Source organism: Cebus imitator, unplaced genomic scaffold (assembly GCF_001604975.1).
Source record: "Cebus imitator isolate Cc_AM_T3 unplaced genomic scaffold, Cebus_imitator-1.0 Scaffold5, whole genome shotgun sequence".
NCBI classification, from domain to species: domain Eukaryota; kingdom Metazoa; phylum Chordata; class Mammalia; order Primates; family Cebidae; genus Cebus; species Cebus imitator.
The window spans coordinates 2,792,067-2,812,266 of NW_016107320.1; the positions used below are offsets into that span (position 1 = coordinate 2,792,067).

A 20,200-nucleotide genomic window follows, 5' to 3' on the forward strand; every position below is an offset into this window, starting at 1 on the left:
GACAAGAGCTGGTAATTCACAAATCTCTTTTCTGTGAGCTAAGCAGTGAGGAGAGGTGGAATGACAGTCTTGGAGGGTAATTACCATGTCCCAGATGCTGATGCAAGGATGGTGAGTGGCAGAGGACTATTGGCAGGTGTGTCAGGCATGGCACCACAACAGCACTCTGTTTGTGTTGACCAGTTTGTTTGGGTCTTCCTTTTAAAAGTTGCGCATCCTTTCCCAAAGAGTGCTCTGTAAAGTGTTCATACATTTTATATGGAAAACAAGCTTTTGAATGAAATATTATGGGAAACATGGGGCTGAATACAGTTAAATGGGTTTCTTTGCTCTAGTATAGGACTTCTTGGAATCTTTCATGTGTCGATATGTAGTTTTAACATAATTTGTAAACTAAATGTATTTTATTATACAAATTAAATAAGGTGATATAGTATCACTGTGTCCCCACCCAAATCTCATCTTGAATTGTAGTTCTCATAATCCCGACGTGTCATGGGAGGGACCTAGTGAGAGGTAATTGAATCATGGGGGTGGTTACCCACATGTTATTTTCATGATAGTGAGTTCTCACGAGATCTGATGGTTTTATAAGGGGCTTTCTCCTTCTCTTGGCCCCCGTTCTTCTCCTTGCTGCCACCATGTGAAGAGGGACGTATTTGCTTCCCCTTCCACTGTAATTGTAAGTTTGCTGAGGCCTCCCCAGCCATGCTGAACTGTGAGTCTATTAAACCTCTTTCCTTTATAAATTACCCAATCTTTTAGCCAAGTGCAGTGGCTAATGCCTGTAATCCTAGCACTTTGCGAGGCCAAGGTGGGCAGATCATGAGATCAGGAGATGGAGATGATCCTGGCTAACATGGTAAAACCCTGTCTGTACTAAAAATACAAAAAAAATTAGCCAGGTATGGTGGTGCATGCCTGTAGTCCCAGCTACTTGGGAGACTGGGGCAAGAAAATCGCTTGAACCTGGCAGGCAGATGTTGCAGTGAGCTGAGATGGCGCCACTGCATTCTAGCCTAGGCAACAGAGCAATACTCAGTCTGAAGAAACAATAAATAAATAATAAAATAAATTACCCAGTCTCAGGTATGTCTTTGTTAGTAATGTGAGAATGAACTAATACAACAAGTTGAGGTCGAATAATTCAAATAATCTCAATAGCTGGGGTAAGCCAGAAAATATAACCCTTCTCCCAGAGCTAGGAATCCTTGGACTTAACTACTTTAGCAGATTTGTGTGTGTGTGTAAATTTCCAAAATATATCCTGGTAGCATCACCTTGTTTATGTGGCATAGAGACCAGCCTGGGAAACACAGTGAGACCTCCTCTCTACAAACAAGCAAACGAACAAAATAGCTGGGTTTAGTGGCACGCACAGGTAGTTCCAGCTACTTGGGTGGCTGAAGCAGGAAGATTGCTTGAGCCCAGGAGATTGAGGTTACAGTGAGCTGATTGCATAATTGCACTCCAGCCTGGTCAACACAGTAAGATCCTATCTCTGAAAATAAAGTAATAATAATAAATTGTCCTGGGCAGATGAGGACTTCGATTCAGCATTCGGCCTTTATCCTCCAGGAGAGGGCAGCCTCATTCCACGTTTCATCTGTAGGCCTCCCCGCAGACACCTCCTCTGTTGGTTAAAGGGCATGCTTTATTTGTTAAGACCCTCACAGCCTCCTGGGCAGCCAGGTGGGAACTTGGGAGGTATTTTTTCTCTTTGTTCTTTCTGGCTCTCTAACCAGATTCTAGTTTATTCCACCTGAGATCTGGACGTATCCTAGTTTCACTTCTAGACCTACTGTCTCAGCTCCCTACTGTGTCTCCTAACCCTCTGCTATAGACCCCTCAAATCTCAGAACCTCCCCTCCACTCCCTCACCTTCTCTCTTCTCCAGAGGAATTTTTCCAAAGCATCTGCTCAAAAATGTTCAAAGGCTCTCTAGCATTTGAAGAAATAAATACGTGTGATTAGGTTAAAGTCTAAATCCCCTAGAGTGGTGTTCTTGGCCCATAAGAATCAAACTGCAATTCATTTCTCCACTTTTCTCTCCTTGTACTCTCCCTAAAAACAAAACAAAACAAAACACATTTCCGTGGAGTGGGTAGAACTAGGGTTTGAACAACTGTAGGTCCAAGTCCAAATGCAAAGCTCAATGTCTTTACTTTCCATCCATATGACTGTGGCAAGGAACTTAGCCTCTGTGATCCCTGATTTTCATATCAATAGATGGGGGTTAGTGGTACCTACCTCTCATGGTTTGTGTTACAAATAAGTGATCCTACCAATATAAGAGTTCCAGGCATAAAGTGACCACATGATACATGGTACTACCATTGTCACCATCATCATCCGTTTACTGAATTTACTCTGAGCTTCCCTTTTCTCCGCCATTGTCCAAATCCCCTGCTCTTCTGCTCTACTGAGATTTCATCTTGTGAGGTCCAGCTTTGAGTCACCTCCTTTATGATAACCCTCTTCCTCCCCCAGGGTCCCAGGGTTCACTGCTACTTCTGAGCACCGTCATTCAGAGCCAGGTATAATTCATTCACCCATGTTTCCTGGGCACCCCCAACGGGACCAGTATTATGCAAGGCACTGTGGGTACTACAGTGAAAGAGGCAGACAAATCCCTGCCCCGGTGACAGATATACTCTGGCAGATAAATATTTTTCAATAAATAAATAAACAAACAAACATGCGTGATGAATTTCAAAAGGAAGTTCACACAACTCTGGGACCACAGAGCTGGAAAATAACTTGAGTGTCTCTTTTGTCTTAGGGGCGGGAGCCCCAAAGGCTTACCTTGGAAAGGCACATTGAAGCTTAGATGGAAGCATGATCAAGTCAGGCCAACTGGAGAGTGGAATAATATCCTAGAGAGAGCTGTGCCCATCTTATCTGTCCTGCCAATTTTAAATCCTGCAAGATCAGATACTGTATCTTTTTCCCATAAAATCTCCAACAGCGCCTGGAAAGTCCCTTATCTATAGGAATTGCTCAGAAATTGTTGAAAAAAAATGCAAAGAAATGGCAGTTTTTTAAATTGAAGTCTTTAAAATGATAGGGAAACAAGGTCTTTATGTTCCAGTGTCTTCTGTTCCTTTCTCAGGGTGGTTACCTATTTCAGGTCCCAACATGACACGGTAGTGAAAAAACTCTAGTTCTTCATAGATCACCTCATTTGAGGGCTGAGAGCTCACAAGATGGCATGGATGAGGGTTACTTCAGGACAGCTTCTTAATCCCTGAAGCAGGAGAGTTCTACCCGTATGGGGCATGCAGAACACTTAATCCTTCACACTGAAGTTCCTTCCTTAGCCAAACAAAGGAGTGTAGGGTTGAGTTAGGCACCCTAACAATCAGTTTCTCCTGGAGTCATCTTATTTCATGGAACTTTGGGGTCCAACTACATTTCTTTTAATGAGCAACTTGTAGTTGTGTCTGGGGTGGGGCCAGTGATGCCCCATGCAGCAAGAACCAGGCCTGGGGAAGTGGCCCCCATGTAGTTTGAAGGTGGCAGTGCCACTCACTTCATGCCAAGCTTCCTGGGCATGCAGGCCAGTGCTCAGGCTCTGCTACATCCGGGGCTATTCCAGGTCATGTTTCTTCCACTCCTAGGCAGTGTCAGGGGAGCTCAAGCTCACTGGCACAACCAGCTGCTGACTAGTGGGGCTGTTCCCACCCTCCCTTCAATGCAGCCATCTCCCCAGGTAAACGCTTTGGAGGCCCTGGCCTCTCAAAGATGAATGGGGTTCACTTCAAAGTGACTGTGAGTTCTCTTCTGGAGCAGGAGAGCTCTAACACAGGCTTGCCTACCCGGATTTTTTAGGGGGTGGGCGTTGGGAAGGAAGGGATATCTCTACCTCAACTTACCATGCACTTCATTTTCAGTTATTGTGAGATGTTTCTTTGCAAGAGAAAGATAAAGTTTGTAACTGATGGCCAAATATTGTTCACGTGGTTTTCATTTTTAAACTTGGATAATTAATTCTGAGGACCAAGCATTTATGATCAGTTTTCATCAGTTTTCAAACAAAAATCTAACAAATAAATGAACACGTGTTCTTCACACTGAAGATTTCAGAGAAGGCTGAGAGAGGGGACCTGGACCTAAGGGCCTGAAAGGAGAGGTTATCTCGTAAGAGGAGACTTAAGATGCAGGAAGTCAACAAAGCTGGGACATGAACCTCCATTTTCAGCTGATCCCAGGAGCTGAGTTCCATTGGCCAGGGCCGGGACTCTTCCTCCATAATGCTGAAGGCAGGTGGGGGGTCGGAGGCAGGCAGGAGAGCTCCTCTGTTGCTCATTTAGAGTAGATCCTTCAAAACGGCAAATGATTGGCCGGGAGTGGTGGCTCATGCCTGTAATCCCAGCACTTTGAGAGGCCAAGGTGGGTACATCACAAGGTCAGGAGATCGAGACCATCCTGGCTAACACGGTAAAACCCCGTCTCTACTAAAAGCACAAAAAATTAGCCAGGCTTGGCAGCATGCACCCATCTGTAGTCCCAGCTACTCGGGAGGCTGAGGCAGGACAATCGCTTGAACCCGGGAGGTGGAGGTTGCAGTGAGCCAAGATCACACCACTGCACTCCAGCCTGGGCAACAGAGTGAAACTATGTCTCAAAAAAATAAAAAAATGCAAATGATTCTTTATTTCTGGAGGTCAGGGCAGGGGTGATACGGAGGATAGGTACTGTGGTCCCTTGATATCCATCAGGGGTTGGTTCCAGGACCGCCTTCGATACCAAATCCGTGGATGCTCAAGTCCCTGATATAAAAATGATGCATAGTATTTACATATTACTGACACACATCCTCCCCTATACTTTAAATCATCTTCAGATTCCTTATAATACATCACACACTGTAAATAGCTGTTATACTCTATTGTTTAAGGAACAGTGATAAGAGAAAACCTCTGTACGTGTTCAGTACAGACACAATCTCCTTTTTTCAAATTTTGCTTGAATCTACAGAGGTGAAACCCAGGGATCTGGAGGGATGACTGTGCTGGGTGGAAAAGTGACTGGAGCTGGAATGGCCTTAGTCAACTATCCCATAAAAAAAAACAAAATGGTAGAGACATAAGAGAAAATATTGTAGATGATGCAGAATGTTTTTTAAATTGCTAAAGATGAATAAACTTAGTGCTGTAAAATACCCTAAACACAAAGGGCTGTAGGATGGTGAAGGAGGCGAAGATCAATGTGGAACCATGGGATCAGGGGCATTTCTTTGAAGATGGGACCTGAGTGGGCGGCAGTATGACAAAGATATGCATGGATGCATAGCACAGCTACCTGCAGAAACGCACAGGACAGCTACCTCGAGAAACGCACAGGACAGCTACCTGGAGAAACGCACAGGACAGCTACCTGCAGAAACACACAGGACAGCTACCTGGAGAAATGCATAGGACAGCTACCTGGAGAAACGCATAGGACAGTTACCTGGAGAAATGCAAACACAGGTGTATGTGGAGGAATGCAGGAAGAAGCATATGGATCTGGATCTTGGCTTTGCAAGTCACTCCTTCTCGGAGTCAGTGACTTCCAAGGTTTCTGGTATCCCAAGCATCTGCTGCTTTTCCTTGCACTCAGGGTGCACACACATGTACTTGCATGGGGATTATTTTCTGTGCCCTGCATCCAGGGATGGGGTGGGGAGTGAAGTGTACTGACGTTGACAGTTTCCTTCTGATTTCACCCATTGAGAAAACTGCAAAACCCGCTATACATCTGTTAAGTATATAATTTTAAAGCTGAATTCATGCTTAGATAATTCAAAAATAGAAAAGGAGGACGAAGATGGATGAAGGAATGGCTTCCAAAGACAGTAACTAGCAGTGTTTTTAAACTGGGAGATTTCTGGCAGTGTACAAAGCACGTGACTGAGGTCTGACTGATTCTTGCCAAAAGGTCAGCACGGAGGGTATTTCATTTGTCATCATTTTTGTCTTTCAAGCAGCCACCTGAGGGCCAAACTGATGCTGGGGGAGATGGAGTAGCTTCTTCCGTCAGAGGTGAGGAGCCGTCAAGCTGTGTCATGCCAGGGCACCATCTGCTGCAAGATTGCATCCCCTCTAAGTGGCATGAGAGCCACAGCAGGGTGGGCACAAATCCTCCCTCTCTTCACACCCCCACGCTGATAATGAACTCACAAGCTGCATATGGAGCAGGTCAGGAAAGAGAACAAACTTGCCTACCTCTCAAGCAATGTTAAAAAATGACATCCTTTCCAGATTAGGAGCACATTCGCATGCATCCACTTTTGGATAGTTTAATACATCTTTATTAATCTCAAAATATGTCTTTTTGGTCAATAATATTCTTTTAATAACCCATTAAAGATAATCTATTATTAAATGGTTAATTTTGCTTCTCTTAGATAAAGATAACAGAATTCAAATACAAACTTGCCCACTCTGTTGAAGTGTAGTGAGAGCTGACTGTGTGAATTGAACAATGCTTGTCCTGCACAGAATGGAGAAGAAAGCAAAATTTTGTTCTGGGAACATTTAAAAAAAATACATTGATACCTAACTTAAATAATTAAATACATATCATAAACATACAAATTACATCATTTAAAAAATACTACAAAAAGATCCTGAACATTATTGGTTAATGCAAATAAAATTTCTTCACATTATTATAAGAGTCAAAATATTTTCCATCTATTTGTGCGTTTAAAACTATTGCTAGCTTCCTCTGGGAAAAGCCAAAATAACTGTATATTGTAGAAAAATGTTTTTGCACTTTTGACCCAAATACACATATCAACACAAGAAGAGGCACAATAACATCTAATAATTGTTTTAAATTTCCCTGAAACAAAAAAATCTATTTATTCAATAAAATACATTTCTATTTATGTTTTCATGAGTGCACAAAAGAACTTTTTCTTGGTCACTAAGAAAGCAAACACTAGATGTCTAGGAATATATACATATATACATGTTATATATATTTACATACATACATATTTAAGAGAGCATATTAAAAAATAGGACAGTTTGCACATACATATTCAAAACCTCTCAGAAATTTCATTTAGGTCCACATTAGTGAGCCTTAATGGGTTGCCAGTGTTCTGTGTAAATGACCAGAGAAGAAAAACAAACTTTAGCAGTGAAGTCCCTCCTTGTCTATTAATAGAAAATCTGTTAAAAGTGGTATGATTAGCTCATAAGAGGTCAGGAGTTCAAGACCAGCCTGGTGAACACGGTGAAAGCTCGTCTTTCCAAAAAAAATAAATAAATAAATACAAAAATTAGCCAAGAATGGTGGCACGTTCCTGTAACCCCAGCTGTTCAGAAGACTGAGGCATGAGAATCGCTTGAACTGGGAGGCAGAGGTTCCAGTGAGTTGAGATTGCGCCACTGCACTTTAGCCTGGGCGACAGAGCAAGACACTGTCTCAAAAAAAAAAAAAATAAAGAAAGAAAAAAAAAAAAAAGAAAAGTGCTTATCAGTTAACCAAATCCTTGCTGAGGGAACATAAATTTAATTGTACCTTCTTCAGGGAATTCAGCATCAAGGTAGACCAGCTACAGGTCAACGGCAGTGACTCACTCGTTTTTCAATGTGGAGGTAATATTCATAGAAAAAGCAGTATTCCATGTGGAGAAAATGTATTGTTTCCTGTGGATTAATGATTAATTGGGTTGGAGTAAACTTTACTTTCTGCAGCTCTAGTATTTGTCAAATGAAGATCCAATTTGACAATCAGCTCTTACAAGTGGTCCCTCAGATTGGTCAGATAGATTATACTATAGCTCCAGTCCCTCCCAGATAAAGTCATTGAATATCTGTGCATAATCAATTGGGGAAGACCCATATCACGAGAGTACAGAGTATGTGACATAACTGAAATGATTCACACCCCCGTTAATGTGTCGTATACCGTAGGATCCCTGGGAAATTAAAAATAGGACAATTCAGCTAGAATTTTCTCTTTGATCAACTCTCTTCGGTTTCTGATTGTGCTCTCATGCTGAGCCCTTTCCATTTGCATTATAATTTCAGTCCTTGGTTGGTGAGAGTTCTTTTTAAATGTTCGCACTTCAGTTTTGTAGATAACTGAGGTTGCAGATATGGAGTTTATACCATTAAAATAATCATAGTTTTGAGTTAAGACTGGAAAAAGAGGAGTTAAGCATTATGGTTGGTTGAAGGTCTGTCAATGCTTCCCTGATTCCCTTCCACTTCCGTGGATTTCCCATCTGTTGGATGGGTGTATAATAACACTTACCTCATATGCCTCTTGATGGAATGAAGCCTGTATCGTGCATTTTTCTTTGGAGAAAGATTACAATTATGGCATTTGAAATCCAAGTATATATCTAGAGAATGTGGGAATTACTTGTCATTATGTAATTTCTTATGAAAGCATTGTCTAAAATAGCAGATTACAGAACAGAAAAAATTGGGTGCAATTGCAGGAAATGAGACTGAAAAATAATTCAGAGTTAGTTTATGAAGGGCCTAAATGCCACCCAAAGGAGTCTGAATTTATTCTGTAGGACATATTATTTTCTGAAATATATCCCACAGAACGCTTGTGCTACAGGATGTTAATATGTCTAGGTCAAGCTAGATTAAATCCAAGCTTTAGCGTAGTCCTTAAATATGCTAATATGCATCGTGATTCTCTAAGGGAGGGTCGTTTGTTGTTTTTCTCAAACGCAACAATATAACTTGGTAATGGGCGCCCAGGGAATATGAAGAATGTTTCAGCTTGGCACATTTAGGGCAGTTAATTCTAATATTCTGGGCACCTTCAAGATGCCAGATAGTCATTACCTTGTATCGTATGTAGCCAGGACACAGCAGATTGTGTATCCAGCACACAGTAGGGGTTAGTAAACAAATGGAGTGAAAGAAATATCTGAATAGTCCTCAGTTACCTTACTTACAAAATGGGAAAATTATATAATTGCTAATAGATTGAAGAGTTGGAGAAAAGTGGTCCCAGAGTATTTTGACACCAAGAAGTATTTTTTAATTCAAATAAAATTGAAACAGATTTACAAATGAAAAAAAAAAAAGATAAAAGGGAAAATATATTGAATTACTGTCTAGCTGTATAATCGTTGCTTAACCTTTCCAAAGCCCATTATCCAATCATGCTTACCTTGAAATGCTCCAATACTCTAAAAACCACGTGACTTGGGCCCAGGGGTGGGAGTACATGGTGTTGTGGTTAAGAGCAAAGGCTAGGAGCCAGACCTGGGTTTGAATCCCAGCTCTGCCTCTAACTGTGTGATACCTACTATGTGTGTAACCTTAAACAATTTAATTTTTCTCCCTCAGTTTCCCTCATCTGCAAAATGGGAAAAATAAGTATACTTATCTCAGAGGGCTGTGGTGAGGACTGCAAATGAAAAAATTAATATTGTATATTAAGAAACGTTCACAGCTATTCTTATTTCAAATTTTTTATGTAATAGGAAAGAGATGCTGAGGCCTGCCCTAATTTGTTCTTCTTAGACTGCAGCTGCTTGGCTGGTGCTTGGTCCCCATTTCCTCCTTCCTCCCAAACTGGGTGCTCACAGCTCATATTTAACCAGTGCCCTCCCTCACCAAGTTCAACTGCTGAGTTAGACCTTCTGTTCTCCAAACTCATACATATATGTGTGTGTGTGTGTATATATATATATATATATATATATATATATATATATGTATATATTCTTTTTAATATAAAAACCCACAGGGCTTATTTTTTGTTTTTACCATTAATATTCAGGTGCATTAGTGTTCCAAGCTGGTTGATATTTGGATTGTTTTCTCTCTGGATCACCTCCAAATGTTTGCCCATTCAATTGATGACCTCTTAAAAGACAGACGAACTCTTGGCATGTAGAATTTAGAAGGAAATACACAGGCAAACTAGAAATAAGAGTAAGTACTATTCTGCATGGAGATATGTGATGAGAAAAGAGAGCCAAACCAAACTCCAAGATGTCTGTGTAGCTGGTTTGTTAGTGTCTTTGATATGCTGGTGTCATGTCATCACTACACTGGCAATTGAAAAAAATGTAAATAGGTGCTGGCATCGTTCCCACAATAACATTATTTTGGTTCCATCCTTTGTCCATGTTAATGCACTTTCCCCCAAATCCTTTGAAGGTTTACATGGAATTCCTCAAATAGGCCAGGGAGGCATCAGGAAGGCAACAAGGTTTTTTTTTTTTGCTTTTTGTGGTTTTTTTGAGACTGAGTTTTGCTCTTGTTGCCCAGGCTGGAGTGCAATGGAGTGATCTTGGCTCACTGCAACCTCTGCCTCCCGGGTTCAAGCGACTCTCCTGCCTCAGTCTCCCAAGTAGCTGGGATAACAGGCATGCATCATCAACCCGGCTAATTTTTTGTATTTAATAGAGACAGGGTTTCACCATATTGGTCAGGCTGGTCTCAAACTCCTGACCTCAGATGATCCACTCACTTTGGGTTCCCAAAGTGCTGGGATTACAGGTGTGAGCCACCACACCGACCCCCAACAAAGTTTCTTAAGAGTCCTCCAATAATCCCCCAAACTCTCTCTTTTATTTCAGATAGTGGGAGTCTGTGCTGATGCCAGTAAGTAAAGAAGAAAGAATCAGAAAGACACTGTGTGATCTAGTATTAATAAGGAAGTAAGTGATCAAATTACTCCAGCTAGATCAGTAGACTCTATCATCAAGCAAGTTGAGGGAGACAACCTTCACAAATGAACCATCTACATTTACACTCACTGATGACTGTGTTTCCTTGTGAGGACAAGTAAGCTTTTTAAATGATCAAGATATTTACATTAGTTTTGCTCTTCAATGGCTTTTTAAAAAAAAAAATCCAAAGGCAGAAGTTAAATTTAAAAGAGCTTTTCATGTGACTATCCCAAAGAGAGATGATCAATCACCTAGTTAAATATTTGTATACAAAATAATATCTGGAAGCACAGATTCCTGTGTTCATCAGATGAAGACTGAAAGACTTATTAGTCACCATGCTTTATTTACACTCCTGTCAAAATTACATGAAAATATTTCTCTCCAAAGAGCTGTTCTAGAAAACCCTTTAATACAAAGTGGTGTGTGTATATCTAAGAGGTTGCTCAGACAGTTTAGCTCAAAGGCTATGCTAGCAGTCTGGTAAACTGAATTCCACCACGTCATGACTTTCAAGTGGCAGGCTACCACCAGAAAGAGATGACTTCAAGCACAGATTGCTAGCAGCAAGGTCAGGATTAAAAACCCATGTGAAAATTGTCTTCAGAGAGAGGAAAAATCCAATCCATTAATAATTCAAAAGCCATCACGCCTGAGTTGTAAAAACATTTTCAACTCTGAGAATCTTTTCTTTTTACCAAGAAAACCACTTACAGTCATGGTTTAATGTCCCAAATTAAGAAACAGAAGACACTAAATTAATTTTTAATTTATGTTCCACTTGTAGTTGTTTTCGTTCATCTACTACTGCAAAATGTACACTGAACAGTATAAATCATATGCGTCATTTCACCAGACAAGCTCATCTACCAAAATGGTGATAACACAATCTTATTTTGGAGCCAAAGAGAGTTATAAACATCAACTGTTTTCAGATATGCTTTAAAAATAGTTAAGTTTGTCCAAAAGTAACATCATTACCTTAAGTTACAGCACAATCATTAAAGGAAAAAAGAACCCAAGAACAAATGAAATTCATTATTATTTTACTACTTTTAGTGGAAAAATAAAACAAGATTTGGATTTTCATCCAGGATAAAGTAAAAAGACTCCTGTCAAATGTCAATTTTCTCATTAATGAACAACTTGAAACTACATTCCTGGGTCAACTTATTTCTGCTTGTCCTAAGTCTCTAGACCTGTCTTAATTATATTTGTGTCTCAGGATCCATGACATAGATTTAAATAGACCCGTGGGCAAATCTAAACAGATTCGGTGACCATACTGTGTCGAGTCTATTTGTTTCTCTATAAAGCGACAAATTCAACCTTTAATCAGTAGAAGTCGATTCTGCCTAAATTCCTAATATAACTAATAAAATGTAGTCACCTTCAATAAAATAAATGCCCAGATACTATTTTAAAGGTTACAGCAAATCCCAGTCATACCTCTACCAAGGCTAACTATGCTGTACCTTAATCTGTTTGTTCTCAGAGCCAAAATCAGTGCTTCACCTAGGTTCTCCTTTCCTAAAGAGTCCTTCGACTCAAAATAAATGCCTAGTTCTTGATGCAGAGTCATCACTAGTCAACCTTGGTCTTGGATATTCATGCTTCTAATAAACATGATTGATAATCTTGCTAATAAGCAATAATAATATCAATCTTGAATATTTACGCTTCTAATAAGATTGGAAGAATATCACTTGGGTACTTGCATAACTCCTAGTACCTACATACTCCACTCCTTACAAGCTAATCCAATGCCTTTATATTATTATTATTATTATTTGAGACAGAGTTTCACTCTTGTTGCCGAGGCTGGAGTACAATGGCGTGATCTTGTCTCATTGCAACCTCTGCCTCCCGGGTTCAAGTGATTCTCCTGCCTCAGTCTCCTGAGTAGCTGGGCTTACGGGCACATGCCACCATGTCCAGCTTATTTTGTATTTTTAGCAGAGATGGGGTTTCTCTATGTTGGTCAGGCCAGTCTTGAACTCCTGGCCTCAGGTGATCTGCCTGCCTCGGCCTCCCAAAGTGCTGGGATCACAGGCATGAGCCACGGCACCCAGTCTATTCTATTATTATTATTATTATTATTTTGAGACAGAGTATTGCTATGTTGCCCAGGCTGCAGTGCAGTGGCACAATCACAGCTTACTGCAGCCTTGAACTTCTGGGCTCATGTGATCCTCCTGCCTCAGTCTCTTGAGTAGCTTGGATGACAGGCATGCACCACTACACCTGTCTAATTTTAAAAATTTTTTATAGAGATGGGGGTTCCACTATGTTGCCCAGGCTACTCTTGAACTCCTGGGTTCAAGTGGTCCTTCCACCTCAGTCTCCCAAAGTGCTGGAATTATAGGCATGAGCCACCATGTTCAACCTAACAGTGCCTTTAAAAACCTCATGGGCTACATTGAAAACATTATTATCATGTGTCAACTTATTTTGAAGCAAGTTTGCTTATAATTTAGAAAAGTCCTTGCAACACTTCTTGGGTCTCTCCAGTCACTCAGTTTTCTCAAAACTTTAAGTAGAAGCAAGACCTTGGCAACAAAATAACTCATCACATGGTTCAATGTATTATCTGTGCAATGGATTAAAGTTTCCCTGTTGTCTTGCACACTGATCTCAGTTATAACCTAGGAACCAGAAATTATCCCCTCACTTTATAAAAATACTGTTTGAAAAGATTATTTAACAGCATCAACTTTTTAAATCAATGCACAATACTGAAAGTCACTATCCATGTATTTTATCCTTCAGGGGTTAAAAAAATCTGAACTGTACTGACGGGCATTTTCTGTTGCTTCTTCAGATCTTTTATATTAACATTTAAGCACAAATGCCCTTTGTCAAGTGCTTTCAGTGCCAGTATCTGTGCTTATTCAAAGTTAAAAAGAAAAACAACCAAATAATTCGTAGTCTCTGCAGACAAAGGATTAATGGATTAACAAATAATAAAACTGAATGCAATTTCATGTAACCATATCAAACGTAGCGAAAGAATGTGGTTAATCTTTTGGAGTTGTCTAAAAGGATACAATCAATCACAACTTCCCTTTTTCTCTGCAATGATACACCAGTTGCCATGATCATTCCCAGAACTCAGGATACGGAGCTCTGACACATTCTCTTTGAGCAGACCATAGAGCTCCCCTTCTCGAAACACGTGGTAGTAGCGCATAAAGGCTCTCGAGTCCAAAATATCGGGCTGTGGATCTTCGACAGAAATTGTATCATCTGGGTTGGAATCTGTGGAATCGACTGCAGAAATCCTTCTCAATGTTTTACTAGCAGAAGGATTATCATCTTCTAAGTTACCCACACCCGCACAATTCACACTAGTATGAGTGCTATCCAGAAAATTCCTCCCTCCATTTCTCCTCATTTCTCCTTGATGGTCTCCATTTAAATGCTTCTGAGTGCCTGGTGCTCTCAGCCACTCTAAGTGCTTTTGAGAAGAAGGTTCCACAAACACTTCCTCATCTAAGCTTTGCTCTTTTGTTGAAAATGGCTCTTGGTGATCAAAGTCTAAACTAGAGTGTCTGGAAGGCTGGATTGTTACAGTGCTATTGGCCCAAACTTCGGTGTTTTTCAAGGGTCTTACTCTTTCAATTTGCTTCCTCAGAGTCGATTCATCCAAAGATCTGGAGAAAAACCAAGAACGAAATGATTTTCCTAATGTGTTGTAGAATCCATATTCTTCCTCGCCTTCCTTAGAGATATTTGCAAAACAGGTTCTTGCCATAGCAGGTTCACAGTCCACACTGTGGGACCGTTTTGAACCACACTGCTCTTTAAAACAAACAGAACAGCTACACTCGGAGCAAGGAGGATGGTAAGGATGGCTTCTTTCTGGGTGTCCACACTGCCTCTTCCTCCCGGATTGGCTGGACTCTGAGAAAAGCTGGGAACATAGGGCCCTGTTCCATGGAACAAGCACGTCTTGCTTCTCAAAGCGACGATTCTTCTGTTCCATTGCCCACACGTAAATCATCAGCTGGCCTCCAGGAACTAAGACCCTGGCCATTTCTTTTATTGCTCTGATTCTTCTTTGTTTTGTAGAAAAATGATGTATGACTGAAAAAGACAAAACTAGATCTCAATGTGTATGCACACACATAAACCCACACATGTATATACTGGTATTTACCATATAACAATGATGACATTTTGACATCTAGTAAAACCTTCTTATTTTCTCCATGGCAACGATGACAGAGATAGCACAGGCCTGATTTTAGGAAAGACATAATTTTTAGCTTTGGCTCCTGTACTTTAATATTAGATAGCTGATCTTGGGCAAGATATTTAAGTTCTACAGATTTTAAGATTCATCCTGTATAAGAAGAAGTCTAGAGTCCATAAATCCATAAAGTCTCTTCCAGTTCCAGAATACTATGGATTTTTTTAACCAGAAGGATGGCCAATGTGAATTACTAAAATTTAAAAGGGATACTAAGTGTTCCCTGGTTGAATTCTATGAAGTAACTTATTGTTTTAGCGAATAATCTGCCCTTCTAAAGTAATGGAGGATTAATACTCCTAGTAAGTGTTAATAAGGCTGAGAAGTAGAGAAATATGTTAAAGATTGTTTCTCTGTCTAGATAATGCAAAGATCAGCCAGCTCAGCATAAGTCCAATCGATTGCTTATAATAAAATATAAAATAGTTATATCTACTAAAAATCAATGTATAGGTCATCATTTTACTTTCAGCTTCTCAAAAGGCAAAATGAGCTTCAAGGAAGACTGCCTTTATCAAGTCCTAAGTGTGTTATTAGGCGTAATTTTATCCACAAATATACAGAAAGCGCTAGTCTGTTAGTTATTGGGGGAATTTAATCACAGTATTACGTCAAGAGAAAATTTTAAATTATTTTTCCCTACACAGACCTGCCAATACATCAGGGAGGAAATTAATCTCAAGCAAAGCTGGAAGACTGTTTTGATATGTTGCCCAGGCTGGACTCAAACTTAACTCCTAGACTCAAATGATCCTCTCACCTCAGCCTCCCAAGTAGCTGGTACTACAGGTGCCTACCGCCATGCCTGTCTACCATAATATAGTTCTAAATGTGAAATCTAACTGAAAATAACCACATCACATTAATTCATAGTTACAGATCATAAAAACGTGCTGTTTTTTCACTCAAGGAATGTGTGATCCTGTGGCCTTACCTCCTATGGAAATGATGGCATCGAAGCCCTGATCCCTAAAGGGGAGATTAAGGTTGTCACATACCATGACTTCACATCCTCTATCCCGGGCAATCTCTACCAATGGCCCACAGTAGTCACAGCCCACGGTATGCACCTGGCTGTTCACTTTAAGATACTTTCCAGTCCCACAACCTGTAGGAGAAAAACCTGCGTTACATGCTGTCCTCCATGGAAAGTGTAAAATGGTTCAATTGTCTCATATCAAGGAATATAATTAACTTTTTTTTTAACTAACCAAGACAGAATACAACATGGTGTGAAGGTATTCACAAAAGCAAAAGAAAAGCCTTCAGAGAATACTTACGTATTTTCATATAGAAGAGAGAAAGGCAATAGGAAAAAAATAACATTTATTTAATATTTAATGAGGTAATGTCCACAGGGCTCAGCACACTAGCACAACCAAGGCATGTTAGCTGGTCCATGGCAAGAAAGACATTTCTAGTATCCCAGAGATCCTGTGTAGCCTCTGCACCCACATCCATATTTCATTATGTATATATGCATGCTACAGCATTTATTCTCCTGTTGTCTCCCCAAAGATTCTTACCACTTGCTGACTGCAAAACAAATGACTGTCAACAACTTTTCAATTATTTATACATTAAAACATGTCTTTCAAATTTTTAAAATTTGAACTTGAATGAGAAAAGAAATTTTAATATCGTTTTTATCCAATCTCTATTGTCAGCGCTACACTTAAACTGATCTCTGTGGATCCAGTATACAACTCGACTTATAAAAACTTTTTTTCTTAAATAGACAATTTTTGATATTCACTTTCCAGTGGCAGAGACCTAAGTAATTCAGGATTTACACAGCCCAAAGATTTAGATCATTGAGATCTTACTGATGTTATGATTGAAGAAGGTAGTAACATGAATAAATAACCACCTTGAAACAAATCTTTCTACAATCTAATACTTAGTATTATATTCTATCACGGATATATAATCTAATTCCTTTCCAGAAATAATAAAAGAAATCATTAGAGCCTTTATTTGTATGAAAATATGACTATTTGTTGAATAGTTTAAAAAATATATATAGTACAAAATTCAAAAGACACAAATTGGCCAAAAAGATATTTACTACTGATGTCGTTGTTGATTTCCCAGAGGTATTTAAATAATATTATTTGTCATTTTTGTTTTTTCTTTTGAGACAGGGTCTCACTCGGTGTCACCCAGGCTGGAATGACACCATCTTGGCTCACTGCAACCTTTGCCTCCCAGGCTCAAGCAGTCCTCCCACCTCAGTCTCCCAAGTAGCTGAGACTACAGGCATGTGCCACCACACCCAGCTAAATTTTGAATTTTTTTTTTTTTTTTGTATTTTGTGTAGAAACGGGGTTTTGCCATGTCCAGGCTGGTCTTGAACTCCCGAGCTGAATGATCCGCTCACCTCAACCTCCCAAAGTGCTGGGATTACAGGTGTGAGACACTGCACCCGGTCTATTTGTAGGGTAATTTGTAGTGGCAAAATACAGCAAACAATATATATTAAACGTTAATATGGCACTATTAGCATAGAATGGTAGGCAGCTTTTAATACTGGGTAGCTCTATAATAAATATAAATATGGAATGATTTCCTCAATACATTAAAAGTACAACAAAAGCTAGATGTGTAATTGTTTTTATATCATACTATCATTAGTGTAACCAAAAAAGGGAAACACCCATAACATACTCACAGGCACAAATATGCTTATATTTGCATAAAGTATCTGAAGAAGATCATACAGGAAGCTAATAGAATCAGCAGCCTCTCGTGTGGCTTGCTTGGTGCCAGGGGCTGGGATGGGAGGACATTTTGTACTACACATCCTTTTGTGCTTTGTTGCTGAACCGTATCAGTGGGTTATCTATTAAAATATTTGTACACGATTTGTATTCCTTTCCTTTTTTGAACTATTTGTTCACATCTTTTTGTTATTATTCTTCTGACTTGTGGGTATTTTTTCTTTTGAACTTATTCCTGCTGTTTGATACTCTGAATCTTTTAACCAACATCTTGCACTTTCCTACATTTACCCCATTGGCTTCAACACTGCAGTCCCAGGTAACCACCATTTTAATCTCTCCTTCTATGAGTCCAATTTTTTTAGATCCCACACATAAGTGAGATCATCAGGTATTTGTCTTTCTGTGCCTGGCTTATTTCACCAGCATAATATCCTCCAGGTTCCTCCATGTTGTTGCAAATGACAGGATATTGGTCGTTTTTTTACAGTGACATTGAAGAATGCTTAGTAGATTTTAAAAATTACCTAGATTTCTATGACATGTGTTGCAGTTACTTTTACTTAGTTTGATGTTGGTCTTTTGACTTGATTTGTATGTCTGTCTAGTAGAACTTTTCCATTTTTATAGGGTCAAAGTTATCTGTAAATATACTTAATTCTCATCAATCACAGCAAATACTTATTTGCAGTTAATCTACCTGCTAAAATTTATTTGTAACCCCAATGTCAATACTACAACATTGCATGGTCATTATCAGACTTATATATTCACAGTGCAGCAAAATATTAGAGTCACCTGAGACCCACATGCCCAGCCTCCTTTCTTCAACTCCCATACTGTATTCTTTTCATAATCTATTTAGGGCCACAATTTCTCCATTTTTACAGTTTTTACTGGTGATTTTTCTGTTTCAAATGGCCTAAGCATGGGGCTGAAATGCTGTCTAGTGTTCCTGAACATAAGAAGGCTGGGATGTCCCTCATGGACAAAATATATGTGTTAGATAAGTTTTGTTCAGGAAAGAGTTATAGTGTATTGGCCACGAGTCCAATGTTTGTGAAATAATGATACATAGCAAACAAGGTGACTTTAAACAGAAACACACAGTCAACAGGTTATATATTGGTAAATTGACAAAAATGTTGGGAACAGAAGCTTATAGGAACCTAATCCTATATTTCCCCTAAGAAAAATGATTCACTACTTGCTAATTCAATGTTTATGATACATATATGAAACGTAAGTACTGTGAATAATGGCAATCAACTGTATATTCTTTTATGATTTCTTTTTTGTATGTGTATCATACATAGGCATTTTGCCTCTGGGAATACTTTAAATAACAATCTATTTGTCATCTAGTCCTTTAATGAGCTCATTTTCTTATGCTCACATCTTTGCTTCATTTGAAACTTATTTTGATGTAAGGTGTAAGAAAGTAGCTCTCTGATTATATATGTCATTATCTCAAAGCCATTTACTGAATAGTTCCTTTTCCCCACTGATTTTAAGATCCTGGTACATGGCTTACTTAGATTATAGGTGGCAAGAGTTCCAAACTCACTGCACATTCTGAAACAAGATTTATTATTTTTAAATTAATATGCTAGAGATTTTTTTTTCAAAGACTCCCAATTTCCATGTGACATGAACCCCTTCCCCAGATTTCACGTTGCTCATACCATCTTCAACAAGCCATAAGTTCTGAATATATGTCTGTTTCTCTTACCAGTATTTAGAGTGAATATCAAACTAGACAGACTTTGCAACCAGAGACTTACGACTCATGGGTGCAGTCAGCATGCAATTGCTAGAAAGCAGTTTTAGGTGGGCAGGCCTCAAGTGAGTTTCCAACCACATTTTAAATCTTAATCTTAGATCTACTAAGCTGTGGTTTACCAGTTCTTGATTTAGAAAGATACTGAACCAATGTCCTCCAGACAAATAGTTATTATTAAAATATTGTCTAATTAAAGATATGTTCCTATAATAATGAAACACCTACAAAATAATTAAGGGACAGGACCCATGAGATTCATAAGACTTCATATATTTATATATATATTATATATATATAATATATTATATATATATAATATATTATATATATTATGTATATAATATATAATATATATTACATATATTATATAATATATATACATAATATATATTATATATTATATAATATATATTATATAATAAATAATATATAATATATATTATATTATGTATATATTATTTATATATAATATATATATACACACACTGAACCTCTTCCATAATCCCACATTCTATAGAAGGCATGTGAACCACTCAAAGTGAGCCAACAGTGCGGAACACATTTGGCAAACAGGAGTATCTTTACATTTAAAATGATCAATTTCACAAGCCATTATTTCCATCTTGATTTATTCAATCAATGTCAGGTCCATTTTGGTAGAGAATATACACAAAGGCCCTGAAAAGACACTGTCTAAGGCGGGGCATGGTGGCTTACGCCTGTAATCCCAGCACTTTGAGAGGCTGAGGCAGGTGGATCACGAGGTCAAGAGATCGAGACCATCCTGGTCAACA

The 20,200-nt window shown here is 39.0% G+C and overlaps 1 protein-coding gene across 6 annotated transcripts in view; it reads right to left on the reverse strand.

The window, feature by feature from the left end:
• Positions 1-12,957: 12,957 nt before the first annotated feature.
• Positions 12,958-20,200, reverse strand: part of TRMT9B (tRNA methyltransferase 9B (putative)) — a 56,274-nt gene continuing 49,031 nt past the window's right edge. For 5 of the 6 annotated variants that reach the window (XM_037740899.1, XM_037740894.1, XM_017535574.2 and 2 more), the window contains 2 exons: positions 15,838-16,011; positions 12,958-14,737 (listed from right to left, as the gene is read on the reverse strand). In XM_037740899.1, the coding sequence (XP_037596827.1) occupies positions 13,701-14,737; positions 15,838-16,011 (1,211 nt within the window). In that variant the 3' untranslated portion in view covers positions 12,958-13,700. The remainder of the gene's footprint in view (positions 14,738-15,837; positions 16,012-20,200) is intronic. The other variant, XM_037740905.1, reaches the window with a different exon arrangement.